The following is a 12,319-nucleotide window of genomic DNA, read 5'->3' as shown; positions in this document are numbered from 1 at the left end:
GGGTATGTTGCTAAGCAGCCCAAGGACATTATGACTTTTATCTAAGAAACTGGCTGCTTTTCTTTGAAGTCTTTTTGCCCTAACTGCCTAGCCAATTCCTACCTCCTATTCTTATCACACCATCCTCGGAAGAGGTTACCCAAATTGCAGATAGGGAATCAGGACACAGACTGCTCTGGCTTCTTCATGCTGAACAAGGACACAGGGTGAGGCAGTTGGAGTACCCCTTCAGAGGGTCTATCTAAAAGACTCCAAAATTGCATAACTCTTGTCTCTAAGGGGAGAAGAAAGCCCTTGAATCATGAATAAGAGATGTGAAGGAGAAGTAAAGGCAAGAGTAGTTAGCATTACAAGTTCTAGACAGGGAACTAGTAAAAAGTAAGAACAGGGCAGTTTTCAAATGTTCGTATGAGAGTCCATTGGAATTTCTTGACAAGGGCTTCCAGAAGCATCCCTTTGTTGGGTTCCTCCTCGTTTTTTGTTTTTGTTTTTGTTTTTTTAATCTGCCAAGGCTGGACTTGAGAGTGATGGATTCAGGATTTACTTTCAGGCATTTTGATAGCTGTTAGAGTGGTTAGAATCAGTGTCAGTTCTCTCCCAAAGGCTTCACCACATGGAAGCAGGATCCTGGCGCTCTCAGGCAGTCCCCTGCATTCTCAGCCCCTGTGCCAGAGGGAAGCCAGAACCTGGCATTCTCTGATGGTCTGCTGAGATCACAGCCACTACACCAATGGAAGTCAGAACCTACCCTCTCAGGCTGCCTGCTAGGATCTCAGCCTTAGCCTACCAAAGCCAAGTCTGACCCTTAATCTCTTATATTTCTAATGAAATGAAAATATCATTTTCTTCCTGTTATGTTGATACCATGTGTATCATTTTATGATAACAAAGATTTTCATAAGTGTTACATTTGTAGACATGTCCACTTAAGAAATTTCTTTTTTTAATATTTTATTATTTTTATGTCTATGTGTGTATTGCCTGCATGTAGGTAAGTGCACCCATGTTGTGCAATGCCTGTGGAGGACAGAAGAGGCTGTCGGATCCACTGAACTGGTGTTAAGGACAGTTGTTAGTTGCCATGTGGGTGCTGGGATTCAAACCCAGGTCTTCTGTAAGAACAGCCAGTGTTCTTAACCACTGAGCCATTTCTCCAGAAATTTCTTTTAAGAAATAAATTATTATTCTTCCAAAGATGTATAGAAGTTTATAGCCGATAGGCTTCTTGGAAGGAGGTCAAACAAAACATGAGTGTATCTCAAGGGTACTCTCGTTACAACAGAAAAGCTTCTGAGATGTGTCTGTGTTTATCATAACAGCTTCCCCAACAATAATAAACTCCTTGGAACTCCTGAAAATATAGAAAGAATAGCTTTTTTCAATTCTTAAAACTTCACAATCACCAAAATAGTCCACCATACAGACAATGTCCTCCTCTCAGAACAGCTGTGAAAATGGTTCACTCTTGACTGTGCGTGGTAGTTGTTCCAAAGGATGCAAAGACAAAAGCTTTCAGTTTTTAAATCCATCACGGCTTTGCACTGAAATTTTGCTCTTGTGTGGTCTTATGCAGCAAAGCAGGCATCGGTGAGGTCTTCGAAGGCCACCAAGGACCAGTGACAGGAATTAACTGCCACATGGCAGTGGGTCCCATCGACTTTTCTCACCTGTTTGTTACGTCATCATTTGACTGGACTGTCAAACTGTGGACCACCAAGGTAAGGATATCTTGGTCGAAACCGTTGGGTAACACCTAGGGGAAAAAGAATGTTTCCCTCCCTGTGGAGCTGTAGAGGACAGCTGTGCCCGAACCTCCTCCAGGTGATGTGGTATTGCAGATTCAGACTATCATGTGCTGAGTCCATCTGCCCAAGAGCTAGAAAAGGCTTTTTCTCAGTCCATATTTATTAGAAATATTTAAATTATACTCAAAAACAGGCTAGTTGGAAAAAAAAGTTCAAATGATTCAAATAATGTTGAAGCTGACATCCTCCTTTACTAATGCTGACCCACACACATCAGTTTACTACTGTTAATCTCTCTGAGTTCCATAGCATTTATTTACGTATCTTCATAGCTATGGAAACATGTTTGTGTTGTTGTTCTTATTAGTTTGTTGTGTTGAGACTTAAGCTGTTTATCTTATTATTTGACTTTTTGGGTTTGTGTCTATTTTTGTTTCTTGAGCTGTTGGAGGTTTTTAAACTGATGTATGACCCTATGTTACTTGCTCTTTTGTGAGATCAAAAGGAGAGTCAAAAACCACCTAAATAAAGGTGCAGTAGCTTAGAGAAGGAGCTGTAGTGGCATAGAACAACATTTGAGGGCATTCTGATGGACTGGAGAACCATTTAAGAGACAAAAGCCACAGAAATTGGTGATTCGTGATTTGATGAGAAGAGTTATAAGAAGAGGTCATCAGCAGGAACCCAGGGAGCCTGGGAAGATGGCATTGTGGGTAAAGTGCTTGCTGCACAAGCATGAGGATCTGAGTTCTGATCTCCAGGACTCATGTAAAAGCCAGGCATGAAGGTGCACGTTCATAACCCCAGCACTGCAGGAGCAGAAACAGGTGGGTCTCAGGAGTCAGTGGACAGCCAGTCTAGCCAAAATTGTGAGCTTCAGACTCACTGAGAGATACTGTCTCAGAAAATAAGGTGCAGGCTAGTAGAGGAAAACACCCAACATCAACCTCTGGCCTTCAGGCAAGTGCACATGGACGTATGCACTCTTGCACACTTACATATACACAACCACACAGGCATGTACACACATTGGAGGGTTACTAGCAAGTCAGTTCACTGAGAAGCTCTGAGCTACACATACACCCCCAGTAGCAGTCAGAATAGCCGTGACAATCACAGTCACAGGAGAGAATTTTAAAAGAAACATGAAGACTCAATCTGGAGGCAAAGGAGTATTTAGAAAATAAGAAGGAGACATGGAACCAGAGGAGGAAACTGAAAATCAATTCAAGAAATAAGAGAAAACAGAACTCTGTGTGTGTGTGTGTGTGTGTGTGTGTGTGTGTGTGTGTGTTCGTGGGCCTTCGAGTGTGTGTGTGTGTGTGTGTGTGTGTGTGTGTGTTCATGAACCTTCATAGAAAGAACTGTGGCAGGAAAACAGAATTGACTCTTAACTGTCTGAAAAGATGCCCAGCCTCTTTTATAAGAGAAACTTAAATGAATAATGCAAAGAAAACTCTCACCACATTGCCTGTCATGGAGTGTGTGAGAGCTAAGTATTTGGTGTCATTACCTAATTACCAACATGGCTTTGTCATCTAGTTCAAAATATCAGGGTTTTGTTTTTTTTTTTAAAAAAAAAAAAGCGAAAAAACAATCTAACCATTTCACAGCTGAAAACAACCAGCCATTAGTCATACATTGCTTTTGAAAAGCTGCGCGCGCACACACACACACATACACACATACACACAAACACACACACACACACAAAAAAAAAAAAAAAAAAAACCATGGAGAATAATCTGGCAAGATCTAAAAATACTAGTAATGTCTAGATCTTTCTGTCACATAGAACAGTAAATAGTAGGGTTTTTTTTTTAATTTAAAGATAGCACATACCCTAAATTCTTACATACTTCCAACTTCACGTCACTTCATGAATTTGTAACTCTTGTTAACCTGCCTGACAATCTCAGCTCTCAGTGACAGTAACCTAGTCATTTAACTTAGCCTACCAGGAAAACCAACAGAACGGCAGAAGCCATCTGCCCACCAGCAATATTAGTGTTTTTTTTCTCCTGGTATTTTTTCCCCTTGAAATGTATTTCTTTAGGAATGTATACCCCAGTGCAGGAGTTTAAAGTCACTTCAATTTGTTTTTTAACTACAAAAAATATTTATGTGGTTCCAAAATCAAATGTACAAAACAGTGCATATTCAAAGAAGCATGGTTATTCTCTTTGTTAAGTAGTTGATGTATCTAATTCATTCTTCAAAATTTCAAAAATATAAAAATCAATTTTAAAAAAAAAAAGGAAAAAAGGCACTGTGTACTTTTCCCTAACTAGCTCTTCTACTATGGACATTTCTCACAGTTCAGTTATAGTGGTTTAGAGAAATCTTCATTTTCTTCCTGCTTTGCTTCACACAATGTCCACTGATGGAGGCGTCTGCATTCTTTCCATCTTTGCCTTTGGAAAATTGCTTATGTGGCAATGACATCTTAGATCCAAGGGTGCCCTCCCCAAACACGAGTTCTTCTAAGAAACCAGGGGTCCCAGCAGGAATTCCTGTTTCTACTTCTGAAGCAGGGTATATGTGCAATTTTGTATCCCAAACTACAAAGTTCTTGTCAAAGGGCTTAGAAGTCAAATTGAGTAAGGATCTTTCTAGACAAAAGTTTTATGAGTGTGTAATGAACTAAAGAAAATAAACCAATGTAAAAACTTTATTGGTTATCTTTGAAAAATAGCGGACAAATCAACTGTTTGGAAAATTTGTAAGTAAAAGAAAGAATCATACATTTTCTATCTTTTCTACTGAATTTGTGTTTCAGGATTGTTAAAAAGTTTTTCTTCACAGATGTACTTCAACCAATATAGGAACATAAAATAATCAAATTTGAATATCATCATTTTATAATCCCTGTGATTGAGACATTGATTAGAGCTAATAATATTCTAAAAAGTAGAAAGAACATTCATAATTAGGGGGAAAATATATCACTTTTACAGTAAGCTGACACACAAAATCAAACCTGAATTCCATCAGTCCTCTGGGTCTCTGAATTTAGAGATAAAAAGAGACATAAATGCCAAATGTTAATAACACAAGCCTATAGGAAGCCCTGTCCAGACTGTGGGGAAATTGATTGGAAAACAGATTTCATTTCTGAATAAAAAAAATCAAGTGTAAATGAAACTGTATATCAAACAAGATAGAACAAAACAAACCTTGAGACATCTCAAATAATCTCAAAATAGGGACCTTAAAGAGATCTTGATTAAAATAGTCAGCTAATTTAAAAGATTTAAAAAGCTACCAAAGACACGAGACTACTGATGCTTGATGATATTTATGAATGTTTTAAATATGATAATGATATTACACAACCTTAAGTGTTTTATATATATAATGACTTTACTTTTTAGGGATGTGTATTTAAATATTTACAAAAAGTATACTGATTGCTTCTCAACTTTCTGGTTAGTGCAGAAAATATACTGATGCCAATGATTTGCTCAAAATAAGCAATTTGGGAAGGGGAGAACTTATGAATATAAATGAATAAGACTTGCTATGTATTGTTAGTCCTTGAGCTGAGTGGTTGATTCTACTCAGTTTCTGAATATTTGTTTAATATGTTTGAAGTCTTCTGTAACAAAATTTAAGCCAAAAAAAAAAAAAAAACCCAGAAAAGTGAACAACAATCACAAATATTTGAGAATTGTGCTGTGTCCTTTTTATTAACCTAGAAACCTTTGATGCTCATGGAAAATACAATTTCTTTGGAGCGAGTTATGTGTGACTTGAATTATAACAGGTCAGTGAGTGAGTGCTAAGTGAGAAGGCACAGAGAAACCAAGACACTTCCTTTCTTTCTTCCTTTCTTTTATCTTTTTTTTTTGGTCTTTTTGAGACAGGGTCTCCCTGTAGCCCCAGCTGTCCTGGAACTCACTATGTAGACCAGGCTAGCCTTGAACTCCCAGAGATCCACCTGCCTCTGCCTCCCGAGTGCTGGGATTAAAGGCGTGCACCACCACGCCCAGCTTCTTTTGTCATTTCTTTAAAAAATCAGGTAACCCAAGATGGCCTCAAACTTGCTATATAGCAGAAACCGGTGGACTTGATCCTCCTACCTCATCCTTCCGCACGCTGGGATTACAGGCAAGCATCACTGTGGCCTGGCTTCTTGTTGTTGTTGTTGCTGTTTTCAAAATTTCAAAGTATAAAGAAAGTGTCATTAAAGAAAGTGTCATTAAAATATTGGTATAAACCGGGCGTGGTGGCACACGCCTTTAATCTCAGCACTCGGGAGGCAGAGGCGGGCAGATCGTTGTGAGTTCAAGGCCAGCCTGGTCTCCATAGTGAATTCAGGTCAGTTGGGACTACAGGGAGACCCTGTCTCAAAAAGACAAAATATATGTGTGTGTGTGTGTGTGTGTGTGTGTGTGTGTGTGTGTGTGTGTGTGTATAAACAGGATCCTTAGCATGGGCAGGGGAATGAATATTTTTATTGAGTTTTTGATGGTATTTAGATCCCCTCTCCTATTCATACCTCCTTTACTACCACCCAAATTAATATACTCTATATATTCTTAATATATGTTAAGGCCTATGGAGTCAGATTTGTGTCCCCAAATGACCTTCAGTGTAGGTCCATCTACTGGAGCCTGGTTCACTTACCAAGAGTCGCACACTTGAAGGAGACTGGCTGCAAGCCCTCCCTGCAGCCATCAGTTGCCAATAGTTCCTCAGGTAGGGTTAGGGTGTCTTACCTACTTCTCCATGTCTGTGCTGGAATTGTGTCTGCCTTGAGCTTACATGGGACTTGTACATGCTGTCAACATTACTGTGAGTTCATATGAGTAACTGACCAGCTGTCTAGAAAGCTCTATTTCCTGGTAGTCATCCACCACCTCTGGCTCTTAAAATCTTTCTGTCTCCTTTTCGGTAATGACCCCTGAGCCTTGGGAGGCCAAAGTTTGATACAGGTGTGCTTTTCAGGGATAAGCAGTCTGCAGCCTCATGTTCTTTTCACATTGGTCAGTTGCAGGTTTCCATGTTAATCACCATTTGTCACATAAAGAATATTCTCCGGTAAGAGTTGAGAGCTGCATTAATCTGTGGGTATAAAAGAAAGACATTAGGAGTCAATTTAATACTATATCTCTCTAGCAGAAAACTAGTATTAGGCTCTCCCCTGTCATGTGAGTTGTTTTGCCTCAGGTTCCTAGGTCTGATATCAATGTTTGGTATGGGCTCCGTCTTATAAAGCAGACCTTAAATCCAATTAGTAAATCCAATTTGTAAATGGCTGATTACTCTCATAATATTCATTCCACTACTGCATCAGGAAGCATATATTACCAGGCCAGTTGTTGTAGCTTGCAGAATTCACAGCTGCGCAAGATGGATGATTAATTTTCTCTTCACATTGCATACATAACAACTTCCAGTAGTATGAAGGCTAGCCTGTAGAGGTGAAGCTTGGAATTCTGTACCAGCTTCATATCTCCCTGTACAACAGTACAGTTCATGTATGTAATGTCTTTAGCAATAAGGTCTTATGAATTCTGGTAGATAACCAAGACCAGGGGCAATGGCTAGTAGTATTTGAGGGTCTATGGGACCCCTGATCAATAGCTTCAAGAGAGAAAGTCCATTCCTGGCATTGGGGTTTTAATTTTTTAGCCTATGGTACCTAGTAGGGACAATGTCTCCCTGTTACAAGATAACTCCTTTTAATCTCTTTTTATAATGTGTATGTACAAGCTTTAAGAAACTTCTACCTGGGTATGATGGTGCATGCCTTTAATCCCAGCACTCGAGAGATTAGTTCAAGGCCAGCCTGGTCTACAAAGCAAGTTCCAGGTCAGCTGAGGCTACAGGGAGACCCTGTCTCAAAAATAATAAAAATAAAAATAAAAAAGGAAGAAGAGGCTTGTATAGTTTTAGGCTTCCATGGGCTTTTTCTAAAGGTCTTTAATATTGGTTTGGGGAAGGAATGAATTTTAATTTCAGCAATGACATCTCTTCTCTTGTAACAGAAGAGCAGGACAGTGTAGAGAGAGGTACAAGAGTGCAGGCTTAGTGAATAGAGGGACAGCAATCACTGATGATCACTACTTTTCCAGCAGGTAAGAGATTCAAGACTGCTGAGTAGGATGTAGAGACCCTGAAGGGAACAAATTTCAGCTAGTAAAAATTCAAGAACAGGAAAAGCTGACTGGAAATAAAAATGGCTCTGGGCAAGGTGGTGGACCATTTGTGGTCGGAGAACAGTATTTTTGTGGCATCTATCTTCAAGGCTAATTTTCACCAACAGAGATCAGCAGTACCCATTTGGGCATAAACAAGGGAAGTAGAGGGATCTGAGGTCAGAGCTTTGCCAAAATATGATGGAAACAAAATATAACATGGGACTTTGGAGATAAAAACAAGAAGGGGGTTGGTGTTATAAGCTGAAGCAGAAAGGAAATGAGCCAGGAGAAAGTAAAGGAAACAAGAGACTGGAAACCTGGGAAGATCACAGAATGGGGATGAAGGAAGTAACTGAGGACAGTTAGTAACAGAAGAGAGTGTTGTTGGAAAGTAGGATGCTTGGCTTGACTTTCATGAATGGTATAGGTTCAAGTGATTTTTTTGGAAAGTCAAAGATGTCATTGTGTGTAGCTGAAATCTAATGAATGTGAAATTCACTGGAAGTATGGAGACCGCAGAGATGCTGGTATACTGTGGCTTTGGAATGGACAAGAACAATGTCTAGACTAGGACAGATTATGGTAAAGGTTTCAGTGAAGGAGGTAAGTGATCAAAAAGGCAAATAGAGACAGGTAGCTGAGCGTAAAAGAAGATAATAGAGACAAGTAGCTGAGCGTAAAAGAAGCAGGACTTTTCCTGGAGCCTAGGAGCAGCAAGTAGGCCCAGAGAACAAGAAGCAGATCCACTCACTATTTTGAGATTGCGTACACAGTAATGAGCAGCTGCTACTTGACCTTTAACTGAGTCAGGAAGGAAAATGGAGCATTTGTCAGTTTACAGGCACGCGGCAGAGAGAGCCATCAATGGGAAGGCTGAACACAGAGGAAAGCTTTTACCATGGTTTGAGAGACCCAGCAGTTGAGGGCGTGGTGAAAACATCTGGAAAGAAGGGACTCGTGAATGACTGGTTAAGGTGAAATATGTATGGAAAGAGATGTCTCAAAAAGAAAATCCTATGAGCTCCTACAATGAGTCAGAGGGAAGGGACACAAAAAACAGGCCTTTAGTTCAGGCTAGGAATTCTAGCACAGTGAGAACAGCATTGGGCGGGGGGGAGTCAGGATTAAAATACATTACACATCCTCCCCCATCCCACTCCTGACCACACCAAGTTTCATCATTAAACCACTGTCGGGGAGGGCTTCACTGTGAAGCAGAAACTTTGCTGGAATGGTTTTCCTCACAGAGGGCCAGGCTACATTCCAGGCAGTTGAGAACAAATGCATAAGCAGGTATTTTCATCCAAAGGCTAGAAAGTAAGGATCCAGTTAGGGAACTAAGCTGCAGAGACAGGTCTGTACTTCACTGTGGACACCAATTTTTATTTTATAAGCAATAGCTAGTCATATGAAGGATATTAATCAAAATATAATTTTAAAGAATTTGCTTTAGGGGCTGGAGAGATGGCTCAATGGTTAAGAGCACGTGGTGTTCTTACGGAGAACCTGAGTTTGGTTCCTAGAATCCACATCCTGCAGCTCACAACTACCTGTAACTACAGCTCCAGAAAATCAGACATTTCTAGCCTCCCTGGGCACCTGCACATACCCACACACTGGCACACACACACACACACACACACACACACACACACACACCACGTAATTAAAAATAACAAAAAGAAATCTTTTTAAAAAGAGTTTGTTTTGTAATGCAATGGAAAATGAATTTGCACAGGCAACCCACATACACATTTATTGAGCTCATACTGTATACCAGGCATTATGCTAAATGGATTAACTACTAAATCTTCACCATAAACTTATGAATACAACTATATAACACCCCATTTTAGAGAATAGGCACAAGAGGGTTAAATGATTTGACAGCTATTATTGATGAGTAAATAGGGAAACTGGGGTCTGAACTCAATTTTCTGTGATGCCAAATCCTATGTTCTTGGGCCTGGAGGTATCATTCAGTAGTAGACCACTTGCCTAACATAAACAAGGAACCAAGTTGACTTTAACCAATGTACACTGTGTATGTATGAAAATATCACATTGAAACTCTAAAGGGTGTATTAAAAATGTTTTTTCTGAAAAAAAAAACGCCATGTTGATTTTTAGCGCAGCATGATAAGCACAGAGTCAAGAAGTTCAGCTCTAACTCTCCTTTAGTCATCTAGATAAGAGTTAGAACTTAGGTGTGAGCTTGTGGAGAACAGAAACTGAGAGATAAAAAGCAGTCAAATCTGCCGAGTTGATGATTCTGATATTTCTGCCTTAAGCATCTGCATCAAAGAATGGTGGTACCCATAACGAGCATGGACAGGTCAGGCTAAGGTTTGAGAGAGAAAATTACTAGTGTGGAATTCACCATCTGTGTGCCAAAATTCCTAAAAGGTTATTGAAGATCCCTTGTGTCAGCTCATTCAGGCTGCTATAACAAAATAGCTTAGGCTAGTAATTTAGAAACAACACAGTTTATTGCAGTTTATTGTTCTGAAGACATAAGAGCCTAAAATCAAGGCACCAGCAAATTTGATGTCAGGCGAGGATGCTCTGCTTCACATATGGACCTTCTTTTGTATGGCAAGCAGCCTTTCTCAAGAGTCTTCTCTGAGGGTACTCATTCCATTAATGAGGACTCTGCTCTCATGATTTTACCACCCCTAAAGCTCCCACCTTTCAATACCATGACACAGGGGTTCAGTGTCAATGTACTGGCTCTGGCAGGACACAACATCCAGACCACAGCAATACTAATGCTCAGGAGCAAGAGTTGAGTTGTATTAATATGACAGTGATCAGCACACAGGTATTTATCGTCACTAGAAGAATGTGTATAGAAGAAGACAAGCATGCGCACTTGGAACGGCTGCAGTACAGGGGCTGAGGCATGAGAATGTGGTCAAGTGCCAGATACCAGAGATGTCAAGGAATCTGCAAGGTGAAAAGGCAAGAAGAGGGTCGTATCAGTGAGAGTACCTTCAATGGAGCAGTGGGGACAGATTGTGGGTGGTTGGAGCAGGAGACAGAGAAACTACAGATGAGTCTTTGGAACAAGAGAGCAAGCAGTGACTAATGGAAAAAGTTGGACCATGAAGAATGTGGTTTTTATACTGTTTTAGAAACCTGAGTGTGTTAGGGCCTAAAAGAAAGAGCCAATGAAAAATGTGGATGAGTAGTGTGTGATTGATAAAAGTAGAGAAACATGATTTCAGGTGCTGTGGGGAAGAGGTACCTGGTATGTGTGGAGAGGTGAAAAGGACACAGCTAAGTCTGGGGAAAGGGTGGCAGGTAGGCTTAGCTGAGTGATAGTAGGGTGGCAGCAGGGAACTGAGAGGTTTCTATTTTCTCAGTTAGGTCAGAAGCATAGCTGTCTGCTAACCATAAGAAATGAGATGTGGGAAGGAGAGGAAGGAAATTTATACCAGACTTTGCAAGAGATAAGACAGCTTATCCTGACTCTGGAAGATGCCCATACTGCAGACTTGAAGAACACTGAAGGCTAAATACAGAGATATTTTATAACTTGTCTAACTTAGAGTTTGGAAGATGGCAGAAGAAAGTCCCACCTGGTACTACATTTTCTGATATAATTCATAACCTACTTGTTCTAATCAGGAGGTTGTACTATGAATGTGTCAGGTACTCCAAGTCATTCTAACCTTTTGAGGTAGTCTGGGAGCAGTTGCTATGCTTGAGACTCTTGGAAACATGGGCTAGTGTCTTATATTAGTTATTTGTCTCATTACTGTGACCTAGCATTGAACTTAAGGAAGATTTATTTTAGCTCACAGTCACAGAGGTTTCATCCATCATAGCAGGAAGAGCATGGGGAGCAGAGCTTTCATCCCATGCTAGCAGGAAGCATGTAGATGAACACAGGAAGGGTCAGTGCAATATAAATACAGTCCCAAGGACTGCCCCAGTGACTTCTTCCAGACAAGTTTACCTTCTCCCTTTCACAACATCTCAAGAATTCCATCAGTTTATCAGTCCTTCTAGAAACTTCCTTTTAGATGTACCCAGGTTGTGCTTTACCAGTCTCTTGGGGATTTCTCATTTCAATCAAATTAACAAGTGAGATTAACCATTACATTTATCTTCTTTATCTGAACAGTATACATTTTCAATGATATGGTAACAGCATCTCTTAAAATTACTCATCAAATTTTCTTAATACTCTGACTGTAAATAATCTAATAAAAAGCACAAAGTTAAAATATAAATCTTATTTTGAAATTATTGATAAATTATCAAGCTGGTTGTGGTGGTACACATCTGTAATTCCAGCACAGGGAGGCAGAAGGAGGAGGTTTATTGCAAGGCTGAGGTGAACTACATGAGCCCTGTCTCAAATAGAAATGATCAATAATCTTACTTGTAATCAAGATTTTAGTTTTTCTCCATCTTACTGGC

General features: G+C 40.0%; 1 protein-coding gene across 7 annotated transcripts in view; it reads left to right on the top strand.

Annotated features, from left to right (window-relative positions):
* Dync1i1 (dynein cytoplasmic 1 intermediate chain 1) overlaps positions 1-12,319 on the top strand; it is a 320,675-nt gene that overhangs the window by 256,094 nt on the left and 52,262 nt on the right. For all 7 annotated transcript variants that reach the window (XM_008855222.1, XM_008855227.1, XM_008855225.1 and 4 more), the window contains one exon: positions 1,574-1,718. In XM_008855222.1, the coding sequence (XP_008853444.1) occupies positions 1,574-1,718 (145 nt within the window). The remainder of the gene's footprint in view (positions 1-1,573; positions 1,719-12,319) is intronic.

Source organism: Nannospalax galili, unplaced genomic scaffold, assembly GCF_000622305.1.
Source record: "Nannospalax galili isolate Female #2095 unplaced genomic scaffold, S.galili_v1.0 scaffold187, whole genome shotgun sequence".
NCBI classification, from domain to species: Eukaryota; Metazoa; Chordata; class Mammalia; order Rodentia; family Spalacidae; genus Nannospalax; species Nannospalax galili.
This window is presented reverse-complemented; position numbering and strand designations above follow the sequence as displayed.